General features: G+C 39.8%; 2 protein-coding genes across 2 annotated transcripts in view; both read left to right on the top strand.

Annotated features, from left to right (window-relative positions):
• Positions 1 to 24,286, top strand: part of LOC310732175 (ras-related protein Rap-2a) — a 116,263-nt gene that overhangs the window by 57,834 nt on the left and 34,143 nt on the right. The window lies entirely within an intron of this gene.
• On the top strand, positions 17,111 to 19,433 carry p2ry1 (purinergic receptor P2Y1). The gene has a single exon (XM_083553219.1). The coding sequence runs from the start codon at positions 17,730 to 17,732 to the stop codon at positions 18,792 to 18,794; it is 1,065 nt and encodes a 354-aa protein (XP_083409345.1). The 5' UTR covers positions 17,111 to 17,729; the 3' UTR covers positions 18,795 to 19,433.

Genomic DNA, 24,286 nt, shown 5'->3' with positions numbered 1-24,286 from the left:
TTTAGAAGAGTCCAGAGAAGTCTCTGAACTCACACTCCACACAGTCTTCCCTTCTACATTGAGTCTGACTGTTTGCAGGGGTGGTACCATTTTTTTTTTTCTACTGTATAATTCTGAATAATTTTGTTTACATTTAATGAGTTTTCTATCACATATTGGACAAGTCACTTTGGTAAAAATGTGTCTGCCAAATATTTTAATGTAAAATTCAGTCTGGGATTGATGCTCTCTGTATTCAGGAACTGGAGCCACCAATCATTTTGTCAAGATGAAATAAAGAAAATGGCAGAGCTTTAAGAAAAACATTCTCTTCTAAGTGTCCTTGCTGTAACATAAAGACATCACAAAGACATAAAGTAAGAACACTGAGCTCAAAGTCCTCATAAGCCATATATGTGTTTACATGTGAAGGTTATATAACAGGAGATCGTGACAACTGCTGTATCTTATTTCATGCTGTAAAATGTGATTAAACTCATAATCTTAGCATAAAGAAGAAATCTGTTTTGCTTAATCTGCAGGGCTGAAGCTGGTGGAGATGGATGCCAAAACAAAACAGGATTTATTTACACAAGCGGACATTTCTTTTAGAGCCCACAGACAGCCATATCATTTCAACAGTTATAGTGTGTGTTTGTATTTGGTTATTGTGTCCAACATTTTGAACATCACGGACTAGTTTTGTTTTGAAAATATTTTCACAGATTGGCCAGTGAAGTGTGTGTGTGTGTGTGTATATATGGAGAGGGGTGTTATGTATGCATGTTCCTTCAGTTTATATGCAAAACAAGACAATTTAACAGTATGACAAGATTTACTTTGACCTAACAAATATAAAATGTACAACTTATAATGTTGAATGATGTAAAAAAAAAAGCGTTCTTTATTAGTTGACGATTTCTTTCTGATCTTGCGATCCAATCCAGAGATCGTAAATCAAGATGGCCGACAACAGTGTTAGTGCGGGCAAGGAACAGCGTGTGGTGATGAAGTTTCTTGCGAACGAAGGCGTAAAACCCACGGATATCTACAGAAGTATTCGGCCGCAGTAAGACTTTTGAATGGTGTAAACGATTTAAAAATCAGTCAGTGACGTCAGCCCACAGCAGTCATTCCTGTGATTTTGCTCGAGTGATTTCCCCCTATTTGGACCCTTAAGAGTTCCTCGGAGATCAGCATTTCAGCACTGCAGGCATACCGACAAATCTTTCTATGCCAAATCTTTCCAGGCGTTCGTTAAATGATGGGATAAGTGCATAAATGTAGCTGGGAAGGTTGTAAAATGTTCTTTTATTTTATCAACTCAAAAGTCCTGGTTTGACCTGAACGCCTTTTGCATATTAATCAGTTCGTACTGTATGTAAATTAGGATCATGACTCTTAAAGGGCAAAACTAAATCTTACAGTGTAAATAATAGAACTTTCTATTATATAACTTTCTAACTAAAATGATATGGCCGGCATAAAAACTGGTATTTTCTAAATATAATATTAAACGTGAATCCACTGTGTTGTTTTTTTGTTTATTTTGCCAGCTTGGGGGTTTGAATTTAGCAGTAATGTATTATGTGTTAACGGCCGGAGCCCCTTTAAGAAGGTAGTGGATGGAGGTAAGACATGTGACCGAGGCATCATGACATGAATCAAGAGTGAGTCATAGACAGATGTGGAGGAGAAAATCCGGTAATTTTCCAAAATAAAACATCATTCAGAATCAGATAATAAATAAAACGGAAATAATGTAAGTTATGTATTCTTTCTATGAGGCCCGGGACCAATTGACCCATTGGACTGGTGCTAGTCTGCGGCCTGGAAGGTTGGGGACCACTGTTATAGAGGGTTACAGCTTAACTTAATTAAACATTTCATATGTAACAAGATGCCATTTTTTGGTAAAGAGAAAAAACTCCTAAACTTCTCTCTCGTATATAATCCCACATGCCAATATTAAGAAAAGATCATGAAGGCTACCATATGATCACTTCTCTCACTTTCACACTATGGTGTTTTTTAATGTAACACAACTTAAGGAGATGGGAGGGTGATCGATCGCTGAGGCTGTGGCAGGAATGCATTAAGGCACTTCCTGTCAGCCTTTCTCTTTTGTTGAATTCTGGGTAGTGATCCTTAATGCATACAATTATTATGAGTATCTTAATGCAGCCTTTTTCCATTATCTTTTGTATGCGACTCATCTTGCCATCACTTGCAGCTCTCTGATAATGGCCATCAGGTATGACTTAGTTGACCAGACATGTTTCATCCCCGGATTTCTATCTATAAAGAATATAAAAAGTTCAGTCTTACTAACATAATGGAGGTCAATCGGAAGAAAAATAATGTTTGAATGACAAATGACGAATCAAATATTTAGAAACATCTCAGAATTTTACAGAATTTGTTGTGTGAAAACACAGTTACAGAATTTGTTGTGTGAAAACACAGAAATACAGTACTGTCACTGGTTAATGCAGGCCAATGTTGAAGATGTGATGTATGATAGGTAATGCTAATGCTAGTTCCTTCAGAGAACTCAATGCTAGTCTTTAAAACGATTTATTGTAATCTGCCAACATATTTATTCCTCCTGTGTGCATAGCAACAGGATCATAGCAGTTTTGCATGCTAGCATTCAGCTTCTTTGTGCTAGCATAAAATAAGATGTCTCACGGCATTTTGTGATATAATCACAAACTTTTAGTCACGATCTACTGATTTGTGTCCATGGACATGACTGCCTCCATCTGGCTCCATCTCCATAGCAATGGAGGCAATGGGATCATGGGTAGTGCTGACAGAAATGCCAGCGGTAATCTTTTTTCCTCATTTTTATCAGAGAATCAGGCAAGAAAATATACGGTTAGAGTTCAGGGTAAAGGTAATACTGTAATAAATGTGTGTCGCAACAGTAAAAGACCTGGGAGTTATTTTAAACAGCAACTTGTCTTTTGAAAATCATATCACCAATATTACAAAAACAGCCTTCTTCCACCTTAGAAATATTGCTAAGCTAAGAAACATGTTGTCTATATCTAATGCAGAGAAGTTTGTCCATGCGTTCATGACCTCCAGACTGGACTATTGTAATGCATTACTAGGTGGATGTCCTGCATCAATAATAAACAAGCTACAGTTTGTCCAGAATGCAGCAGCCAGAGTTCTCACAAGGTCGAGAAAATATCACCATATAACCCCAATCATCCCTACACTGGCTACCGGTTAAGTTTTGAATAGACTACACAACTACTGCTACTTACTTACAAAACACTAAATGGTTTGGCTCCCAATTATCTTTCTAGTCTTTTAACACACTACAATCCGTCATGCTCCTTGAGATCTCAAAACTCCGCACTTCTAGTAGTTCCTAGAATAGCAAAGTCCACTAAAGGTGGTAGAGCATTCTCACATTAGGCTCCTAAACTGTGGAATAGTCTTCCTGACAGTGTTCGGGGCTCAGACACACTCTCCCAGTTTAAATGCAGATTAAAAACATTTATTTTTAGCGAGTCTTACACATATCACATATCATAAACATGTGCTCCATAGCATCTGATCACATGCACATTGTGAGTTGATAATGTTGGTTACTGATCATAAGTTTGGGGTTTCAAGTGGCACCAAACTGACAAAGTTGGGCCCTTGAGCAAGGCCCTAAACTCTCTCGGCTTCAGGGGTACAGAGGTAAGATATGCAAAGAAAGACTCTTTATTTCTTTTTTTTTTTTTTTTGTAAATATAAAAAAGCAGAACAAATTTACAATCAGTAACCTTCAAATACAGAATGCACATTTTTTTTCTCATAAAAATATCAGAAACAGAAACTGTAAATGAGAACTAGAAAAAAGGTGCGTCATCTTGAATTTCAGGTTCTCAGAACCACGTTAGCATTTTGAACTTCTGTTTCTGCTAAGCCAAGAGAAAAGTAAGAGTCAGTAAATTCTGCCAAATGTTCATCGACAGATGGTGACGTTACGCATCGTACACTGTCGCAGAGCCAAATCACAGTTCCAGACTGTTTCGCTTTAACACACCTAAACTCCAGACGCTAGTCGACGTTTTTGGTTAGTCTGATCAGGTGTATTAGATTAGGGAAATCACTTTTGCAGGCCAGTTTATCAGCACAACATTTTTATGTTAAATGCACCACAGGCTGCTTTCACAATAAGGTGTATTATTCTTAGTTTGCTGCAATTTGTAGCGATTGTCCAGGCAGAGGGACCGAGCTGGGAAAGATGTGCTGCAAGTTAGAGCAATAAAGGATGCAAATGGAAATGTGTTGACTGGTGAGGAGAGTGTGTTGAGAAGATGAAGGAAGTTTTTTGAGCAGCTGATAAATAAGGAAAATGAGAGAGAGAAGGTTGGATGGTGTGGAGATGTTTAGGAGAGATGGCAGTGGAGTTTTTAAACAGATTGTTCAACAAAATTCTGGAAGGTGAGAGGATGCCTGAGGAATGGAGAAGGAGTGTGCTGGTACCGGTTTTTAAGAATAAGGGAAATGTGCAGACCTGCAGTGACTACAGGGGAATAAAGTTGATCAGTCACACCATGAAGTTATGGGAAAGAGTAGTGGAAGGGTGGTGCAGGACATGTATGAGGACAGTGTGACAGCAGTGAAGTGTGCAGTAGGAACGGCAGACTGATTCAAGGTGGAGGTTGGACTGCATCAAGGATCAGCTCTAAACCCTTTCCTGATTGCAGTGGTGATGGAAAGGTTGACGGACGAGGTCAGACAGGAGTCTCCGTGAACTATAATGTTTGCGAATGATATTGTGATTTGTGATGAGAGTAGGGAGCAGGTTAAGAAGAGCCTGGAGAGCTAGAGGTACGTGCTGGAGAGAAGGGAAATAAAAATTAGTTGGCGAAAGACAGAGTACATGTGTGTGAATAAGAGGGAGGGCAGTGAAGTGGTGCGGTTGGAGGAAGAAGAGGTGGAGAAGGTGGAGAAGTTTAGGTACCTGGGGTCAACAGTGTAAAGTAATAGATTGTTTTAGAGAAGTGAAGTACCTTCTCATCATCACAGTGAAATCAAAGGGTGGATGCGGTAAGAGGTTTTCATAACCAGCACTAAAAGTGAACAGGATAGCTCTTTTTTGCTCTGAAAAGAACACATAGAAACTATATCATATTCATTACAATGTGAGACTCACTTTATTCATGTCCAAGAATCACAACATCAAGTCGAACTGATAAAACCCACAGATATCTACAGAAGACGTTAAGCTCAGAACGGTGATGAGATGCCGCAGTAAGACATTTGAATGGTGTAAAAGTTTCAATGATGGCCGTATATCCGTCAGTGGTGACCCTGTCCGTGGTGGTTCCCTGATGATGAATTGAAGCAGGCTATCCTAAGATGGTTTGGGCGTACCGACAAATCTTTCTTCAATTAGACATTTTGGGAAATGTATATTAACTATATATACAAGCATAAATATAAACATTTGATTTGGTCATCAGCTGACATGAATGTAAATTATTACAAAATGTGATATTTCAATTACAAATTGATTTAATTGTTAGTATAATTTTGTTGAACATTAGCTTACACATGGCACAAGGAAGTCCTAAACATCTATTTATACATGAATACTTACCAAGATGGAAATTCTTTGACATTATTTTGTGTGCAGGATTTGAGAAATGGTGTGTGTTATGCCGTGGCCTCAGTGGCCCTGCAGTAAGTGTGCACGTGATTGATGAAAGTGCAGGTAGAAATTCGATTGCAATTGCATTTAATCTGTTTGTTTTAACCAATATTATCCTACTACCCAAGATCCCTGTTATAGGTGAACCTGCAGTTTTGTAAATTTCCAGTTTATTCCTTATAAATAGTTCATTTCCATGGGAGGTTGCCAGTCTTAAAAATTCCTGCAATTTTGCCACCCTATTCTGAACTATGTTTTGTTTTCTTTTGCTCCGCTCACTATAAAGGATGAGTAAAAAGATGAATGAGCTCTATTTGATGCTCAGTGAGCAAATGTGCCTGGGTTATTAGAACTTTATTTTAGAAAAGAACCCGGGCCACTGTGTGCATTATATATTTTTGGTATTATACTGTACACATAAAATGTTCTTGGGCTTTCATCTCATAATACCAATGCAATAACGTCACATACATGTCGTGATAGGAAAAAGCTCTACTCTAGAAACGGCTCTACTTGACCTGATTCTAGATCAGCACTTGATGCCTAAGCAAGCTTATATGTACAGCATTTGGTAAACATTCTTATCCAGAGCATTTCACAATTATCCTGAATATACACTGAGCATTTAAGTGTTGCTCAAAATTGCCCAGCAGTGCAATTTGGTGGTGCTGGGATTTGAACTCGTGATCTTCTGACCCAAAGTCCAACACCTTAACCACTCAGCTGAGAAATAAAGATGAAGATGTGCTTCGACCAGGGTGGAGATTATCGACTACTCTGTCGTAACAGACTGGTAAAAGGATACATGAACATGAAGCTTATCATTTTCAGTAGTATTTTATTTAAATTAAACAAAGGACAATGTTAATTTGGAGAACTTGATCCTGAGATCCAGTTACTGATGGTAAAAAAACCACAGCATCATTGACTGTTTAATTAGTGCATTTAATTGCTTTCAGGTGTAAATAGGTGCGTGAACAGTGGTCTTTTCGATGGACCAGCATTCCATCCAGCATGCACTCCAACCTTGCACCCAGAATTTCTGCTACATAATAGAAATGGCAAATTTAATTACTGTGCAAATTTACAGAACAGAGACACAAAGGCAACAAAACAAGACAAGCAATCTAATCAATCTATCTATCTATCTATCTATCTATCTATCTATCTATCTATCTATCTATCTATCTATCTATCTATCTATCTATCTATCTATCTATCTATCTATCTATCTATCTATCTATCACACTAGGGATGTTAAGATTCGCAATTTACATGGGTGCATCTGCATTAGAATTAACAATGTGATGCATCAGTTTTAAAAAGTGTGCATCAGATACAAGTTGGCATTTGTATCACATTGTTTTTAACAACTTTGCATTGTCAAAATCCGATTTATTTACATATAATTATTAGTAGATGCATTATACTTTTAATATTTAGAAAGTAAACAATAATTTGTGACCACTATTTGATATGTTGATTGATTTTTCCTCGCTGAACTGTTTCTCGAGCGCGCTCTCTCAGCACCGCTGCTGCTACGTACATATGATGTATCTAAACAGTACGGTAGACCGAGGCGTGTCATGAGAGTCACATAGAACACAGATTTACATGGCAGAGGTAGAGCTGCATCTGCCTTTATTGAATTTTTTGTTTGTTTGTTTTTTGCGCTACAAATGTGTGTTTGTGACAGGGCCATGCGTTAGAAGTCAGAAGGCACTTAAGTAAATTGTTGATTTGCTGTCTGTCTGAACCAATAAAATAAAGTGTAAAGACAATAATCACACTCTTGATGTCACCCAAATGAGGATGGGTTCCCCTTTTGAGTCTGGTTCCTCTCAAGGTTTCTTCCTCATAACATCTAAGGGAGTTTTTCCTTGCCACAGTCACCATGGCTGCTCATCAGGGATCAACACGCATTGTTCACCTTAACTGATCTGTGAAGCTGCTTTGAGACAATGTCTGTTGTGAAAACCGCTATAGAAATAAACTTGACTCGAAATAAAAGCGAACTGCTAAATACTGTGAGGCGATGTCAGGTGCAGAAATTCATGTGACATAACATGACAGTGGGTTGTGATGTTACTTCCATAGTCCATAAATATGCTTCATTTTGTTGAATCTGATCATCTGAATATATAATATAATCTGGATATTCTTCATTTCAATTCATTAATTATTGATTCAGAGGAGAACAGCTACAAAAGCAAAGCAAATGCTACACCTTTGAATATGTACTTCCATATTTGGAGCCTTGCTGAACAAAAAAAAAATTATATTGTTGAATATTTTTTTTATACAAACCCAAATTGTTAGACAAACTCTTGCACAGTAGGAGGCATGAGTCAAACAACCAAGGGAACAGGAAGTAAACAGGAAGCCAAAAGGAAGTCACAAATAAGAAAACACAACGAAAAAGGAAAAGGGAGTTGCATGGTACTGGAAAGCTGCAAAACCTCAGAAAAAATACACAAAGTTACTGAGACAGGAAAAAGCCAAGCAGCCAAGACTAGAGTGGGATTCTGTGTATTTAGATATGACATCTAACAGTGATGCATGCTGCTACATGTTTTTTCACAAGATCTTAGAGCTCCACTTGCATGATAACATCTTTATACCATACGAACGCACAAACATAAACACATTCCCGCATAGAAAACATCTGGAAGTCTGAGCTGAGAACTGTTTCTCATCATCAAAGACGGACAAGATATTAGTTCGAGGAACTTCAGCTATTGAAACATGAAGTCGGATTGCTTCTGATTCTGTTGATAAACACGATTGATTCATTTCAGCTTTGTTAGTGAATCTGAACGCGACCACATGGCTGCAGACCGTAAAGAGCTTCGGCAAACCGCAACATTTGTTTACAGGGTCCCAGCCAGCTGTTTACTATTGCGAGGCTCCGGATCCCGTGCATTAGTTAGGACTTTTACCCGTCACATCTCACGTATTTATGTCTGTGGTTTAAACGCCATGTGGTCAGAGTGCATGCGCCTGCATGATAGTGCTACCATGTGCTTTATGGCCATTCAAAATGGCTTAAATCTTCTTTTTATTTCTTTTAAACATGCAAATGCCCTCAGTTTACACACACACGTGCACACACACACACTCACACCTCAGACATATGGTGCACACACACAATATAATGTGAACTTGGAGTTGCCTTTGCCTGTTTAGTGGCAATAAGTGCAGCAGAAGGGAGATGAAATAAAGCTGTAACTTTATTTACAGTGTAAAGACCGACACAGTCTCAGCAGCGCTTTCGATACAGAACATCTCACTTTTCTCTCTACGTTTTGTGTTGTTGTTTTTTTTTTTGTAAAACACCACCATAAATAAGAAATCCTGACTAATATAAGTTTAGACTTAAGAAATATGTCAAGATTATAATATTGATTAACTGATTAAAAATGCAGTCTAATGTTTCATTGAAATAATCACTCTAGTGGAAATGGCAGTTTAGGGATAAATTAACCCGGACTTCTGATCAGTAGGTTATTAGATCAAATCCTAGAAGCTGCTACAGTGGGGTTCTTGAGCAAGACCCTCATACCTTAACTGCTGAGCTGTAGAAACTAGATAATTGTGAGTCATCCTGTATAATGGTGTTTATAGAATATATGAAACCCAAACTACCATTATGGAACACAGAGATTATAAGGAGGAGCTTCTTCCTGAAGGTAATTTGGGCCCTCAACCAGAACAACAACAAGGAAACCAAAGAAAAGCCTGGAGTTACTTTGAAGAACCATTTTCTCTTTTTAGAAGTCATCTTTTGCACACAATGATTTCCAATTCCTCTTTTAAATGAAAAAATCAAATTTAATTATAAAGCATCAAAATACTTAAAAAAAAATAAAATAATTAAATAAATGATAAATTATTTAGCACTTTTCTCTGATGCCAATTTCCAAACATCTGACTGTTGAACTACTGCACTTGTGTAATCAGTGTTCTGAGATTTTATAACTTCTTATCAGTGTCATAAACGTTACTGCGGTTAGTCATCCATGTCGATTCAATTCATTTTTATTTGTAGAGCGCTTTTAACATTGTTCAATGGACAAAGCAGCTTAAAAATTATTGTTTTTTTTTATATAATAAACATAATAAAGTTATAAAGTCATAGAAAATAATGTATAGGTTTAGTGCCTATAATTTTAGTCCTTATAATTGTAAGTTTGTCCCTATTGAGCGAGCCATTGGCGATTGTGGCAGAGAAAAACTCCCTAAGATGTTACGAGGAAAGAAACCTTGAGAGGAACAAGACTTAAAAGGGATCCCATCCTCAACACCACATGTCCATTCATTACAGTTCCAGTGATGTTGGGAAGCTGGTGTCAGAGCACAGGGTCAGCCATGTTTCAGCACCACTGGGGCACAGTGTGCTAAGGGCCTTGCTCAAGGGTACCAAGTGTGGCAGCTTGGTACCACAACCTTCTGATCAGTAACCATGAGCCTTAAACATTCATCTAGCCTCTGTTACTCCATATAGAATAATAAAGATTGACCAGGGTAATACAAGCAAACCTGTCATTTGCACTAAAACTGTCTGAGATGGTGATATAGAAATGGAATAAATAATCAATATACTAAAAAAGCGAGCCTGTATGGACTTTGAACCATAAAATAAATCCGCACTATGATAAGAGTTCTGTAAATTTTTAATCACACTGGAACTCAAATGTAACGATCCTCTAAAAAAGAGGTGCTAATCTTGAGATTTCTGCATAATGAGTCAAAGTAGAGAATCAAACGTAACATAATCAATGTGTCTGAGGTGCTGCTGTTTTAAGCTGAGAGGCGATGCAGAAGGGAGAGGCTTCCAGAGAGAGAGAGAGAGAGAGAGAGAGAGAGAGAGAGAGAGAGAGAGAGAGAGAGAGAGAGAGAGAGAGAGAGAGAGAGAGAGAGAGAGAGAGAGAGAGAGAGAGAGAGAGAGAGAGAGAGAGAGAGAGAGAGAGATCATCATGGGAAAGGAAAGAAGTGTTTGAGGTAAGACATTAAGAATCAATACTGTCAGAGAGATTAATATGCAAGGACACTGTATCTAAAGAGAAAAAAATGGTGGGGAGGAGATTGGAAAAGGAAAGCGTAGTAGAAAAGGTGGACCCAAAAAAAGCAAAGATGTGCACAATCCTGAAAGAAAAAAATGAAGGTTGAGAAAACAGGGTATAGTGACGGCCAAAACCTTTTAGTTTTTTTTCAAGTGAGTCTTTTAAAGAGACAGATTTGTTTTTCTAATATCCTCCACCGCCTGGTACCACAGAGGAGAGAACTCTAACACCGAGCTAATGGTGCTGTCAGACAGACAGAGTTGATCTGAGAGGCTTGAAATCAAGATTGAAATCAAGTGGAAACACACCAGACTTAAGTTTCCCAGCAGCCCCAGCTGATACATCTCATTAGATTACCAAGCAGAGAAAATGCCAATATAGTGTTTATGTCATTGATGTATCAGTAGCTGGAAGGCTTCATTAACAACATGATGGTTACGATGATATCTATCTATCTATCTATCTATCTATCTATCTATCTATCTATCTATCTATCTATCTATCTATCTATCTATCTATCTATCTATCTATCTATCTATCTATTGTTTATTTATATTTTAACAAAGAACATCGTCTCAAATCAGCTTTTCACAGATAATGCAGTGAAAAAATAATTAATAAGATGGTTCTTTGTGTGTAACTTTGTCCCTAATGAACGAGCCGATGGTGACTTCTTCTTCTTCTTCTTCAGGCTGCTCCCCTTAGGGGTCTCCACAGCGGATCATCTGTCTCCATACCCCCCCTGTCCTCTACATCTACCTCTTTCACCCCAACCACCTGCATGTCTTCCCTCACCACATCCATAAACCTCCACCTTGGTCTTCCTCTTTTCCTCCTTCCTGGTGGCTCCATCCTCAGCATTCTCCTACTGATATACCCCATGTCTCTCCTCTGCACATGTCCAAACAATCTCAATCTCACCTCCTTCACCTGTCTCCAAAACATCCTACATGCAATGTCCATCTAATAAACTTGTTTCTAATCTTGTCCATCCTCGTCACTCCCAAGAAAACTTTAATATATATTAAATTAAATATATATTACAGTAATATTAAATATATTTACAGCTGCTTTAACATAAGTGATAACAGGAACTAATTTGTTTAGCAGATTCTCCACAACATTAAATGCAATCTTTTAAAAAAAGGCAGGATATTTTATTCCGCGATAAATAAAAATTTAATCGTCAGCCAACTTTCCGAGGAATAAAAGACTCCGGGATGAAGTAATAGGAAAGTATTAAAACAACTGGGTTGTAACAGTAACTCAGCTCCATCACAACACCTTGCTTTTGATTATTTTCAACAGCACAGCCACGTGTTTTATTCTAAACACATAAACCATTTGATTACTAAATGAATGCAAAGAGAAATATACCTATAACAATACAAAGTAGGCTTTTTTTCACTTTCTATAAAATATCTGTTGGAAACAAATCTAAAAAAATAATGTGTTAAATGTGATGAAATCTGTTGACTTGTGAAGGATGTGTTATAATCTTTCTCTGGTTGCTAGAACAGTGTGAGAAATAAAGGATGTGTTTCCATAAATAGATCTATCACCAAGCTTCCAGTCTCACATCCTTTTATCATCTCTGTGCTTTAGATTCGATTCTAACTCAATGCTAAGTCATTGGCTCCGAGCCTCCGTCAAATGGATAGGCGTAAATAATTATTCATATCCTTATACACGGGTAATAGGTGTTTTTATTGCTGCAACTCTTTTGTAATATCACGTGGGAATCTTGTGTTATAACAGGTGCTGCTTGTTTCTTTTAATCAACTCATTTCCTCTCCACAGGACCTACACGTGAGCTTTCGAGGAGTGTAGGACAAACAGATGTATGCTCCCTCTCGTCCATTCTGCTGCTTTCTCTTTTTATTTTTCGTCCATCTGATGGATACACCGCACAGCTGGATGAACACCTCAAGCTGTGGAGCACGGACCTGAATTTCTGCGCAACGTCTTAACCTTTTCCTCAATCTGTCTCAAGTTAGGGTGTCGTGCGTTATCAGCTCTTTCCTGTTGCTCGCAAATCGGGTACTCCATCATCTCTTTCCAATGAATATAAAACAGCTTGATTTTATTGTTCATTCCGGGCTGTTTCACAATGCCAAGGCTGACTAGACCAATCCGAGTATCAATCTCTCGCTCTCTTCGAGTAAACAACATTTTAATTCTGCTACTTATTTGATCGCTGATTTGCCCTCTGTCTTTATTTAATCTTGGCAGGGCGAGTGCCTCGAGGGAGTCACTGGTCACAGAAAGGTCAGGAACGTGTAACTGGTCTGTGGCATACCAGTGGATAAGGTTCTAAGCTAGTGACATGAAGTCTGTACAAATCTGAGAACTGTTATAGAGCCATTTGAACGTTCGTATGCAGCTTCTGAAAATCTCATTTCTTGCTGTTAAACCCACTGACGAGTCAATAAAAATGTTGGAATCAGATCACACCTGACTTTTCCACCTGACTATATCATTCTGTTACCACAGAGTTGGAGGCACACAATTGTACTGGACGTCTTTCAATGTGGAAGATTTAAATGTTCCCTTCACTTGAACTAGGAGACCCAAACATGTTCCAGCATGGCAATGCTCCTGTGTCCAATGACAGCTCCATGAAGATCTTGAGTGGCCTGGTAGAGCGCTCTGACCTCAACCCAATTGGAGCATATTTAGTCATCTTCAGGAATTTAGCACTCCAGGCCACCTCACCTCACCTTGTTCCTGAATGAATCTCACACAAATTTTCACAAACACACTCCAAAATCGAGTGGAACATCTACCCAGAAAAGTGGAGGTTATTAAACTATCAAATGGGAACTAAATGTGGAATGGATTGTTCAAAAAGCACATACCGATCTTATGTGTCAAACCTTTGGACATATATATTTTGTATATCTTGTAAGTTTTCTTCTAAAGGAAACCAGGGCTTTGCAAATATTTCAACAGAAAACCTGAATATATGCCTGAAATAGATGTGATGTGATCATCTGATGTGCTGCATTGGTGTATATCAGAAGGCATAATTGTAATAATGTGTTTCTTGAACATTTACAAGCACATTGCCACACCTTTGTTGTATTTCTTATCACTTTATAAATGATTGCTCGCTTGAACTTTGAGTTCTTTTTCTCTCGGTAGCACTCGCTAAGGTATATGGGGTGATGTAGGGTTATCTGTCCCTGCCTGCTCCATCTTTCTCAGTCATCATTTATTTTTACCCCTAATGAAGCAGCATACTGTAACACTTCAAAAAAGCAACAGGCGTCAGGTTTCTAGCAAGATGAGATTAGAACTAGCGCAGTGAAGTTGTAAATATAGCACAGAGTCATTTCGGTTGTTAGCTAAAAATCGCTTAGTCATTGTTTCTTGATTTGCAGTTCGATTTCTGGACAATTAGGCCAGAGCGGCAGGCAGGGATTCACACGTCTGTTTATCCACCAGACCGTTTCCCGTGAAAGTAGACGAAACTCTTTCACAAGAACAATGGGAAGAATGAGTTTTCTGGGACCGCCGATGAGGCTCAAACTGGGTGCGAAGCATGAAACAAAAAACGAATGAGGCTAGAAGGCTAATAGAACCCATGTGGCTTTTCTTGATCAGATGTAAAATGGTTTCTAGTGATAAGAAAGCAAGGTCACATCACAGAGACAGAGATAGAAAGCGAGAGGAGAGAAATCTGAAATGAAACGACAGTTCACAGTGATATATGGAGGAAAACATCGCAACCCCCTTTTGCTAAAATACGCAGCGCTGCATCATCCGCAAGCAGCAGTGATGAATGAGATCTCGGTGTCGAAGCGGCAGCTCGACATTTCCTTCTGGAGGGAAAAGTTCACCTGAATATGAGTCAAACAGGGCAGGACAGATGGGTGTATATGTGTGTGTAAGACAGAAAGAAAAAGAGGCCGTGACTAACAATGATTCATGATTTACTAACACGTATCTGTCCAATATTTTATATTTGTGTCTACATTTACAACCAACGATTTGCTTATTATGTTGCACACAGAGGTTGAAAATTTATCCAATGCATATACGCATCATTTACCATTTATTTTTGTTCTTTTTGGCCTTTTCTCAGATCCTGCATCATGGTTATGTGGATTTCGCTCGATATATTCAGAACGTATTCATATTACTTTGTGATTTCTTCATCCCCCTGAACAATCTGTGTAGGTTTTTCAAAAGAAATAATAATATGCATAAAACAGGAAAGAGTACGAATATCTCCCAGGAGCGATATATGCAAACACAACGTATCAGATTGAGTTCGATTCCTTTCATCGTGTATATAAACTCAAATGGTTTCCATGGTAGTCTTTGCAGTTTTTTTTTATGGTATTGTATTGTATTAATTGTATTGTATTAATTGCTGGAGCATGTGCAAAGTGAATTGACTGTAATTAATGCATTTCTGTACTCTAAGTGGATTGATTTTTTTTCCTAAGTAAAGTGGATTGCAGAAAGTTACAAAGATGTAATTCTGTAATGTAAAGCAATGAGGTTTGATCACCCGATTTTGTTTAATTGTGCTCTTGGGAATTTATCAGACACACTTATAAAGAATGACTTATTCTTTACTCATTCGCATATTTTTTTATGTATTAAATCGATTTTTCTGTACTTCCATAGTACATATGGTTTAATACCATGAAGAGGTCTTAGGCACCCTCACCAAATACACCAAAACCAGCTAGTGTTTGGGGAATTGTGCTGCTTAGTTACGGCAGGTTTATAGCAAGGTTATAGCTGACATACATATACTGGCATAACACACAGTCTATACAATATATGTAGACTCTTACAGGATTATGAAAAATATGAACATGTTCTTGTTTTCTAACATTGATGATTTGATATTAATCAGTTGTCTATCTTTGGTAAGCATTTTCTAAGGTGCCTCTATAGCACATAAAATGTAGTAAAGTCCTTACTAGGGTGCCTCTATGGTATAAAAGGCAGTAAAGGGTCCACTGGGCACAACTCTTGTACATAAAATGCCGTAAAGTGCCCACTAGTGTGCCTCCATGGTATGTCAAATGCAATAAAATGCCCACTGGGCACAACTATCATATATAAAATACCGCGAAGTGCCCCCTAAGGTGCCTCTGTGGTACATCAAATGGAATAAGGAGCCCACTGGGCACATCTCTGGTATATAAATACCGTAAAGTGCCTACTAGGGTAACTCTATAGTCCTTAAATTTAAATAAATTTGCCACTATGGCACCTCTAAGGCAGATCAAATGCAGTTACATGCACACTAGGGTGTCTTAATGCTACAATATGTTATAAAGCACCAACTAGGGCGCCTCTATGGTCCTTAAATCGTACTAAAGTGCCCACTGTGGTGTTTCTATGGTACATAACTTGGCACCTTTGTGGTATAACAAATGCAGTAAAGTGCCCACAGGGTGTCTTTATGGTCCTTAAACTGTAATAAAGTGTCCACTTTGGTGCTTCTGTTGTACATAAACGTCAGTACAGTACACACTGGGTGCCTCTATGCTACATAAAATGTAGTAAAGTGCCCACTGGGGTACCTTTATGCGACACAAAATGCAGTAAAACTCCTTAAATTGTTTTAAAGTACCCACTATGGTGCCTCTATGGTATATAATTTGCAGCAAAGTGCCCACTAGGGTGTCTATATGTTACATAAAATGCAGTGAAGTGCCCACTAGGGTTGCTATATGGTACATAAAGGCAGTAAAGTGCCCACTGGATGCCTCTGTTGTATACAGAATGCAATGAAGTGCCGACTAGCTGCCTCTGTGGTAAATAAATGGCAGTAAAGTGGCTACTGGTATATGCAGTGAAGTGCCGACTAGCTGCCTCGTTTGTACATAAATGGCAGTGAAGTGCCATTTAGCTGCCTCTGTGAAACATAACTGGCAGTGAAGTGAAGACAGGGTGGTTATATGGCACATAAATGCAATAAAGTGGCCCCTGGATGCCTCTGTGGTATATAGAATCTAGTAAAGTGCCAACTAGCTCCTCTGTGGTACATAAATGGCAGTGAAGTGCCCACCGGGTGCCTCTTTGGCACATAAAATTAGTTAAGTGCCGTCATGCAAGGAATTGAATAGGAAATTAGAATAATTATAGTTATATTCTTGATGTTCCTGCACCTCGTCCATGAGAACTTTTCCGTGCTGCCAGTTTTACTGACTCACCGGCATCTCTACAGGAAGTGTTGAGCGGTGGTTTCGGGAACGCGCGCGAGCACGGGTCACACGTGGGGAGCCCTGGCGCCTGTAGACACGCGTGAGCGTCCGTGTTTTTATTTAATTACATTTTTTTTTTCATCCATGGTCTCTGTTCGGATCAACACCGGCGTGAATCTGTTAAAAGTGAAAGAAGTGCGCGCGTACGGCGCAGTGCACGCGTCGCTCCTCCCTTCTCTCTCTCTTTCTCTCCATCTCTCTCTCTCTCTCTCTCTCTCTCTCTCTCTCTCTCTCTCTCTCTCTCCCCCACGCGCGTCTGCATGAGTGTCGCTGCGGCTCCTCCCGCATGCGCTCAAAACGAAACGGGAGCTGTATCGCTCGCACGCGCAACTCTCCTTTCCTTAACCACGTCCCCGCGCGAAACCGGCTCAGCGCAGCGCACGAGAACGCGAGGCGCGGAGGCACGGGTGGGGGCGCGCAAACGCGCGTCCACGCACCCGCGTGGTGGTGGAGGTGGTGGGGGTCTCGGTGGAGTTTCTCGGGGAAAACGAAGCGGAAGTACTCGTGAGTGTTGCAGAGACGGTGCACGGCGAGCGCACGGTGCGAGACGCGTGCGTATGCTTTCCTTTTTTCTTTCCGCCTGGATGGGACATGTTGAGTGCAGGATTGTACGATGTGAAGGTAGCTTTTTGGATTACACACGAGTGACTTTCGTGACTGCTGAATGAGCTGATGTGGTGGTGATTGTTCTGGGTCTCTCCATCAAGCCCCTGACACACACACACACACACACCCACACACACAAACACACACACACACTTGTTTCCTGTCTGGTTTCCCAGCACCATCATGGCAGACATGAACTTTACCACGATTCCGTACGTGTCCGAGAACCAGGCGTTGAATTACACGCGTGGCTGCTCGCTGACCAAAACCGCTTTCCAGTTCTACTACCTGCCTACAGTCTACATTATCGTCTTCATCACCGGCTTCATTGGGAACAGCCTGGCCATATGGATGTTCGTGTGCCACATGCGACCGTGGAGCAGCATTTCAGTGTACATGTTCAACCTGGCACTGGCGGACTTCTGCTACGTGCTCTCGCTTCCCTTCCTCATCTTCTACTACTTCAACAAAACCGACTGGATCTTCGGCGACGTCATGTGCCGCCTGCAGCGCTTTATCTTCCATGTCAACCTCTACGGGAGCATCCTGTTCCTGACATGCATCAGTGTGCACCGCTATTCCGGTGTCGTTCACCCTCTCAAGTCTCTCGGGAGGCTCAATAAGAAGGACGCTGTGCGCACCAGTGCCTTGGTGTGGTTCGTGGTGATCGCCGGGATCTCGCCGATCCTTTACTACTCGCGCACGGGACCCAAACGCAACGTCACGACGTGCTACGACACGACCACCGAGGACGAGCTCCCGGGTTACTTCGTCTACAGCATGTGCATGACCGTGTTCGGATTCTGCGTGCCCTTCGTGGTCATCTTCGGCTGCTACGGGTTCATCGTCAAAGCGCTCATTTACAACGATATGGACAACGCGCCGCTCCGCAAGAAATCCATCCACCTGGTCATCATCGTGCTCGCCGTCTTTGCTGTCTCCTACCTGCCCTTCCACGTCATGAAGAACCTCAACATGCGAGCCCGGCTCTACTTCCAGAGCCCTGAGATGTGCGACTTCAACAACAGGGTCTACGCCACCTACCAGGTCACCCGGGGTTTAGCCAGCCTCAACAGCTGCGTAGATCCCATCCTCTACTTTTTAGCCGGGGACACATTTCGACGGCGGCTTTCCAGGGCCACAAGGAAAAATTCCAGGAAGGGTGAAGTTGTGCTGCAATCCAAGAGCGAGGAAACCGCTCTCAACAGCCTGCCGGAGTATGCCGAGAACGGTAGCAGACCGCTCTGAGGATTCAGGAACTTTTTTCCTCCGTGCACTGACTTTTTACAACAAAAAAAAGCACTGATCGTATCAAAAAAATGTGATGCTAAAAAATTCATGAACACTATTGAATATCAAGCCGTGAGCCAGTGACTGGACATTCCGTACACGTGGAATAACAGGATTCGTGTACGTGATTTGATGTGACACGTACTGTATATAATCGTTGTTCTCACTGTAATTGCTTATCATGTGAATACGCATTTATTGTACTGTACTTTCAGTATTGTCAGTATTATTCGAACTGAACCCTCGCGATGGACGAACCATCCGATCAATGCTCAGTCCACAGGTTTAGATTAGACCAGCGAGCGGTGCTCTGTATTATCCGAGTGCAACACAATTAAAAGAAGTACTATGACCCGAGGCCGTCTATATTTCCTCCTCGATTGAAGAAAAGACGTCAACGCCGAGATGGTTTTTAAATAAATAAAAACCAAGACGTGGTAAATGGAGGACTCGCTTCCACAATGCGATTTTTTCCGCCGTCTCTCAGTCCCTGTGGACGATCTGTTATGTCTCGCCGATAAACAAAGCTGAGTTGTAGTTTTTCTGAAGGTGAAATCTCATCCACGATTCACCCCCTCTGGCTCATTAATATATATATATATGTAATATATATATATATATATAAATATGCTCCAAAAAAAAAAAGGAGACAAACAGATATGAAAAATCGAACACTCACAAGACTCATTATACAAATTTACCACCCGTATTTGTTTTATTATTTAAATTATTATAATTATGATTTGTCTTGGCCAAGTTCCAGAAGGCGTTCTCATAAGCAAAACCACGTGATTGTGTCGATTCCACAGAAAATGTATTCCTACTAGCTAAAGACGTTTTGCCTGTTGAGCTTAAATTTGAGCCGAAATCGACCCAAAACCTGTTTTTATCAGCACCTGCATCGACACTTATTTCAGATGCTGTGAATATGCAAATTAGCAATCCAAATGTACAATTAGACAGAAAATCAATGCAATCCAATGCATTAAGTATCAAAAGTATAAACACAATTGATAAATAAACGGAATATGATCGCGCTATTCGATGCTGTCCGGTGAAATAACCCAGGTTTTTGCATATTTGTTTTAAAGGTTTTTCCAAGAAGAATAAACACTGTTTGAGGAAAAACCTGCCCCGACCCCTTTCCCAGCAAATCAGTGTAATATACATGCACGTGGTTCTCATTTGCATAGAAAGACTCGATAGGCTGTTAGATTTGATGATGTAATAACATGCACCTGTGATGTGTTCAGTATTAATGCCAGTGAGGTTTTTATAGTGATGCTGTTACACCTGCCGTTATTACCTGCAGAAAAGGTTATTAAATTGTTAGTAAAACTGTTTTAATTTGCCTTTTGTTTTTTGTTTTTTTGCAAAAGTTATCAACAGCTTCGAACGGCTTCGGCTACAAAGACGTGACACGATTTTGCGATCACGACATGTGTTTTTAGGAAATTTCAAACGATTTCTCGAACAGAGCTACAGCTCTGGAGGAGTTTTCCCTGCATCCATGTGGGTTCCTTGTAGGTTCTCCAGGTTGCTCAGACATCTCATAATCAGGTCAGAAGATGTAAATGAGAATGTGGGTGTAAATGAAAGTGTGCAACCATGGCTCTTACTGAAAGCAGCTGAAGCAGTTCGGTTCTCCCGGTTCTTCAGACTTCCCAAAAACATTAATAGATGTAAAGTAAGGTCTGGATGGGAATGTCAATGAGAATGTGAACATGAATGTGGAACCCTGACCAGGATGAATCTTACTCTTACTGAAGATGGCTGAACCAGGTATTAGAATACAATCACAATCTAAGAATCCGGATGAAACCAGATCAAGCGATTTTGGAGATCGCGCCATAGTCTTGCCAAACCTCATTATACGAATACCATTAATGCCATAGAACATGCAGATTGGAATGCTTTGAACTTAAAAAACTGCAGGAAGCAAATCCGGTCCTGACTCGCCTGATGCCTGGCGAATAAACGGCCGGGGTTAATTCGGTGAACAGTGATAGCTGGTGACAGTTAGATTTCCAATCTATTAATCCTCGAGCTCACGTATGGCTACGATTATAGAGTGTTTTTTTAAAGGACCGGGTTTGTCTTCAAAGTGCGTATTAATATGCAAATTAGCTCATGGAGGATTTTGCTCATAAAAGTGAAGCGAAGCGTGAAATTTATCAGCCTGAGAGAAAAATTTCCATTATCTTTATCCAAAAAAAGCTCTGCATCACAGGCACGAGGTGAAAGACACGCGTCCTTGTATTCCAGCTTAATTCGATCAGACTCTTGCATAATAGCGCGAAGGCAACACGAGCTATTCTTTTAAATCTGGACCTTTCATTAGAAACCCTCTTACAGACAGACGATCTTTCGCAACGGGGATTTGGGCATTTCATCACAACATTTGCTGGATGAGTCGTTCTCAGGAGTGGATATAAATAGTAGGCTGCAAAAGTTTGCGCACCCTGCATGTATATCGTGTTTTAGATTTCCGTCGATCTCTACTGTTACTGTAACGATGTAATAATAATATGATCTTAAAGCTCATCTAATGCTCATCTTCAGTATTTTGTATTTTTCTTTTTTTCTTTCAAAAGTTGAAACTCATATTAACTCAATACAAGTCCCTGCACTGCTTTCGTGAAAAATAAACAGCAAATTGCAAACAAATTTTTCTATTGATTTTAACCCTTCGGTTCATTAAACCTGGTTTTACTTTTATAAACAACGTTTTACATGCAGCTGTGAAAACACCTAAAAATATACACAAACCCTCAAAACAACACCCATCCCTTCAAATCCTACTCGATTGACCTAATTCTGTGATTATGGATAATATAATACAAATGAATTAAACTTAATTTGTATTATATAATAGATTATAATTCCACATTAAATCCATAAGGGCACAGTTTGCCCTTATAATTCCCTCCACTCTTCAGGGAAGATGTTCCACTAGGTTTTGGAGTGTGCTTACGGATATTTGTGTTCATCAGCCACAAGGGTGTGAGTTCAAGGCAGGTACTAATGAAGGTGAGGAGACCTGGAGTGAAGTCAGCGTTCACATTCATCCCAAAGGTGTTCAGTAGGGATGAGATCAGAGCTCTATAGACAGACCACTCAAGATCTTCCAATCCAAACCTTGTAAACCAGATCTTCTACCACATCCAAAGACATTCTATTTAATTGTGTGCTTCCAGCTTTGTGGAGAAGAACCACATATAGCAGGAAAGGTCAGATATCCCAATACTTTTGTCCATATAGTGTGTGTATATATAAATATACAGTATATTAAACAGTGTGCATTCATGCATTAATAAAAAATGTTGCTATGGGTTAAATGCTATCCTACACAAAAATAATTAACTGATCTTTTCTTTTGTGGGTGTGTTTGCGTGTGTGTGTGTGTGTGTGTGTGTGTGTGTGTGTGTGTGTGTGTGTGTGTGTGTGTGTGTGTGTGTGTGTGAAATCCGAGATCATGTCTACTGCACCAGCACCAGCAAATCCGCCCTTGCAACATACTGACTTTGGCGGTACAAACTTTGGCACTTTGTCAGGCAGGACGATTTCGCAGTGTTGATGAAATGATGTCATCAGTTTAAGTGGGAAAAAAAAAAACCCTCTAATGCGTTGCGAAATTGCTGCTTCGAGTGCAAATAAGATTTATGCCTCTGTCGCTTCCTGTCCCACTTTCGGCGTTATCTTTTTTTTGCCGCTCGTGCCTATGGGTTTTCACCAATAGAGTTAGTGTTACACTTCTCACACCTCCCTCCTTTCCCTTTCCTTCTAGTTCTTTCCCTCTATCAGTGTCACTCTGCTTTTCCTTTCACTCTTCAGGAAGAAGGAACAAAGCGTGAGGGAGAGGCAGATTTGCCTTTCCAAGCCTGTCTTTGTATGTAGGATAATGGAGTGGTTACGGATGCGGGACAGGGCGGCCCACAGGCATATTGGGAGCCTCAGGATGGCATTGAATTCCCCCTGGCATAAATATCCTTCGCTGTAAAAACCTTGTTGCTTTGGACTGATGAAGCACTGGGTTACAATTACAGGGTTGGGAATCTATGTTCGTTGAATCTATGGAAACCCAAGGAATGTAAATTCACAATCAGGTTCACTGTTAGCTTTTAAAAACAAAAAAATACCTAAAGAACACAACCATAACTAAGCAGTGGTGGACAGTAACCAAGTAAATGTCATTTGTTACTGTACGCAAGTATTTTTTTTCACCTACTGAAGGGGAGACTTTAACTTTACTTTATTTCCAAGGCAAATATCTTTTAACTTTCTACTACATTTTGTGAAATCAGTCGTTCCTTTTTTATTTACGAGGATAAAAACGTAACTGGTCAAACACGCAACAAGCAACCAATCAGAGCGCTCGCTCTGTTTTAAACGTGTTCTGATTGGCGCTTGGTTTATCTACTGATCACCAACATACAGTTCATCGTCAGTTTAACATCAAGCAGAACATTTAGAGAGGAATAAATGATGAAGAAACTCCAGACTCGAACTCGCCACAACACACGTGACCTCATTTGCGCAATTTTTTGCTAAAGTAGTTGAAAAGAAGGTTTTGGGCTCGTGATGATTGTAATAGAAATAAATCAGTGTTTGAGTCATTAATATCATTCTATTAATAGATCAGTGTGCTGAGAGTCACATTCGAGTCTTTTCACATGACTGAGTTGATTAAGTAAAGAGTCTAGTGATAAAAAAGATAATTGAAAAATGCTAGTTATAATAAATCATAATATTTTGGATGCTTAAGTACATTGAAGGTTAAAACTTTTGTACTTTTAATAAACGTTTACTAAAGAAATATTTTACCTTTTGTATCTCTACTTTTACTCAACTACATGGTTTGTGTACTTCATCCAACACTGCAAATGAGAAATCCAACCTGGTATTGAATATGTCAGAACACCAATTTCCAGAATGCAATGCTGCTTTACGCCTGAGACTTGGTGTTGAACAGACTGAAAGACGTGTGGCATTGGAGCACTGTTTACAGATGTTAAACATTAAATGAGGATTAAAATAAACTGTTGAGGATCAAGTTTTGATTATAAAAGTGCATATAAAAGTCTCTTTAGATTCTTTTTTTTTTACCTTTAAAAGACATTACCTGAGCCAAAGGTGCCAGTTTTCTTAGAAAGTGCTCTCTGTTGAGCCTAGATGAAGATTCTCACCACTTTACCGCCAAACATTCATAAATCTTCACTAACAAGTTCTGAACAAGTTCATTTTTTTGCAAAATGATTCTGTACCTCCACTTGAGGATTTCATGTGCAATTTGTTATCTCTTTGTTTGTGAGTGTGTATGTTTGCGTTTGAATGGTGGCGCTTGCTGCTGCTTGTTCGGGACGCTTGCACGTGTTTGCTGTTTGTGTAGTTCAGGACGTAGCCTCCCACACAAAGCCTGTGTTCATGAGACAGGCCTGCTGAGGCATGAA

Source organism: Silurus aristotelis, assembly GCF_946808225.1.
Source record: "Silurus aristotelis genome assembly, chromosome: 10".
In the NCBI taxonomy this organism is placed as follows: Eukaryota; Metazoa; Chordata; class Actinopteri; order Siluriformes; family Siluridae; genus Silurus; species Silurus aristotelis.
This window is presented reverse-complemented; position numbering and strand designations above follow the sequence as displayed.

Coding starts and splice junctions, on each gene's coding strand:
- p2ry1 (XM_083553219.1), top strand. CDS start 17,730: ATGGCAGACATGAACTTTACCACGATTCCGTACGTGTCCGAGAACCAG.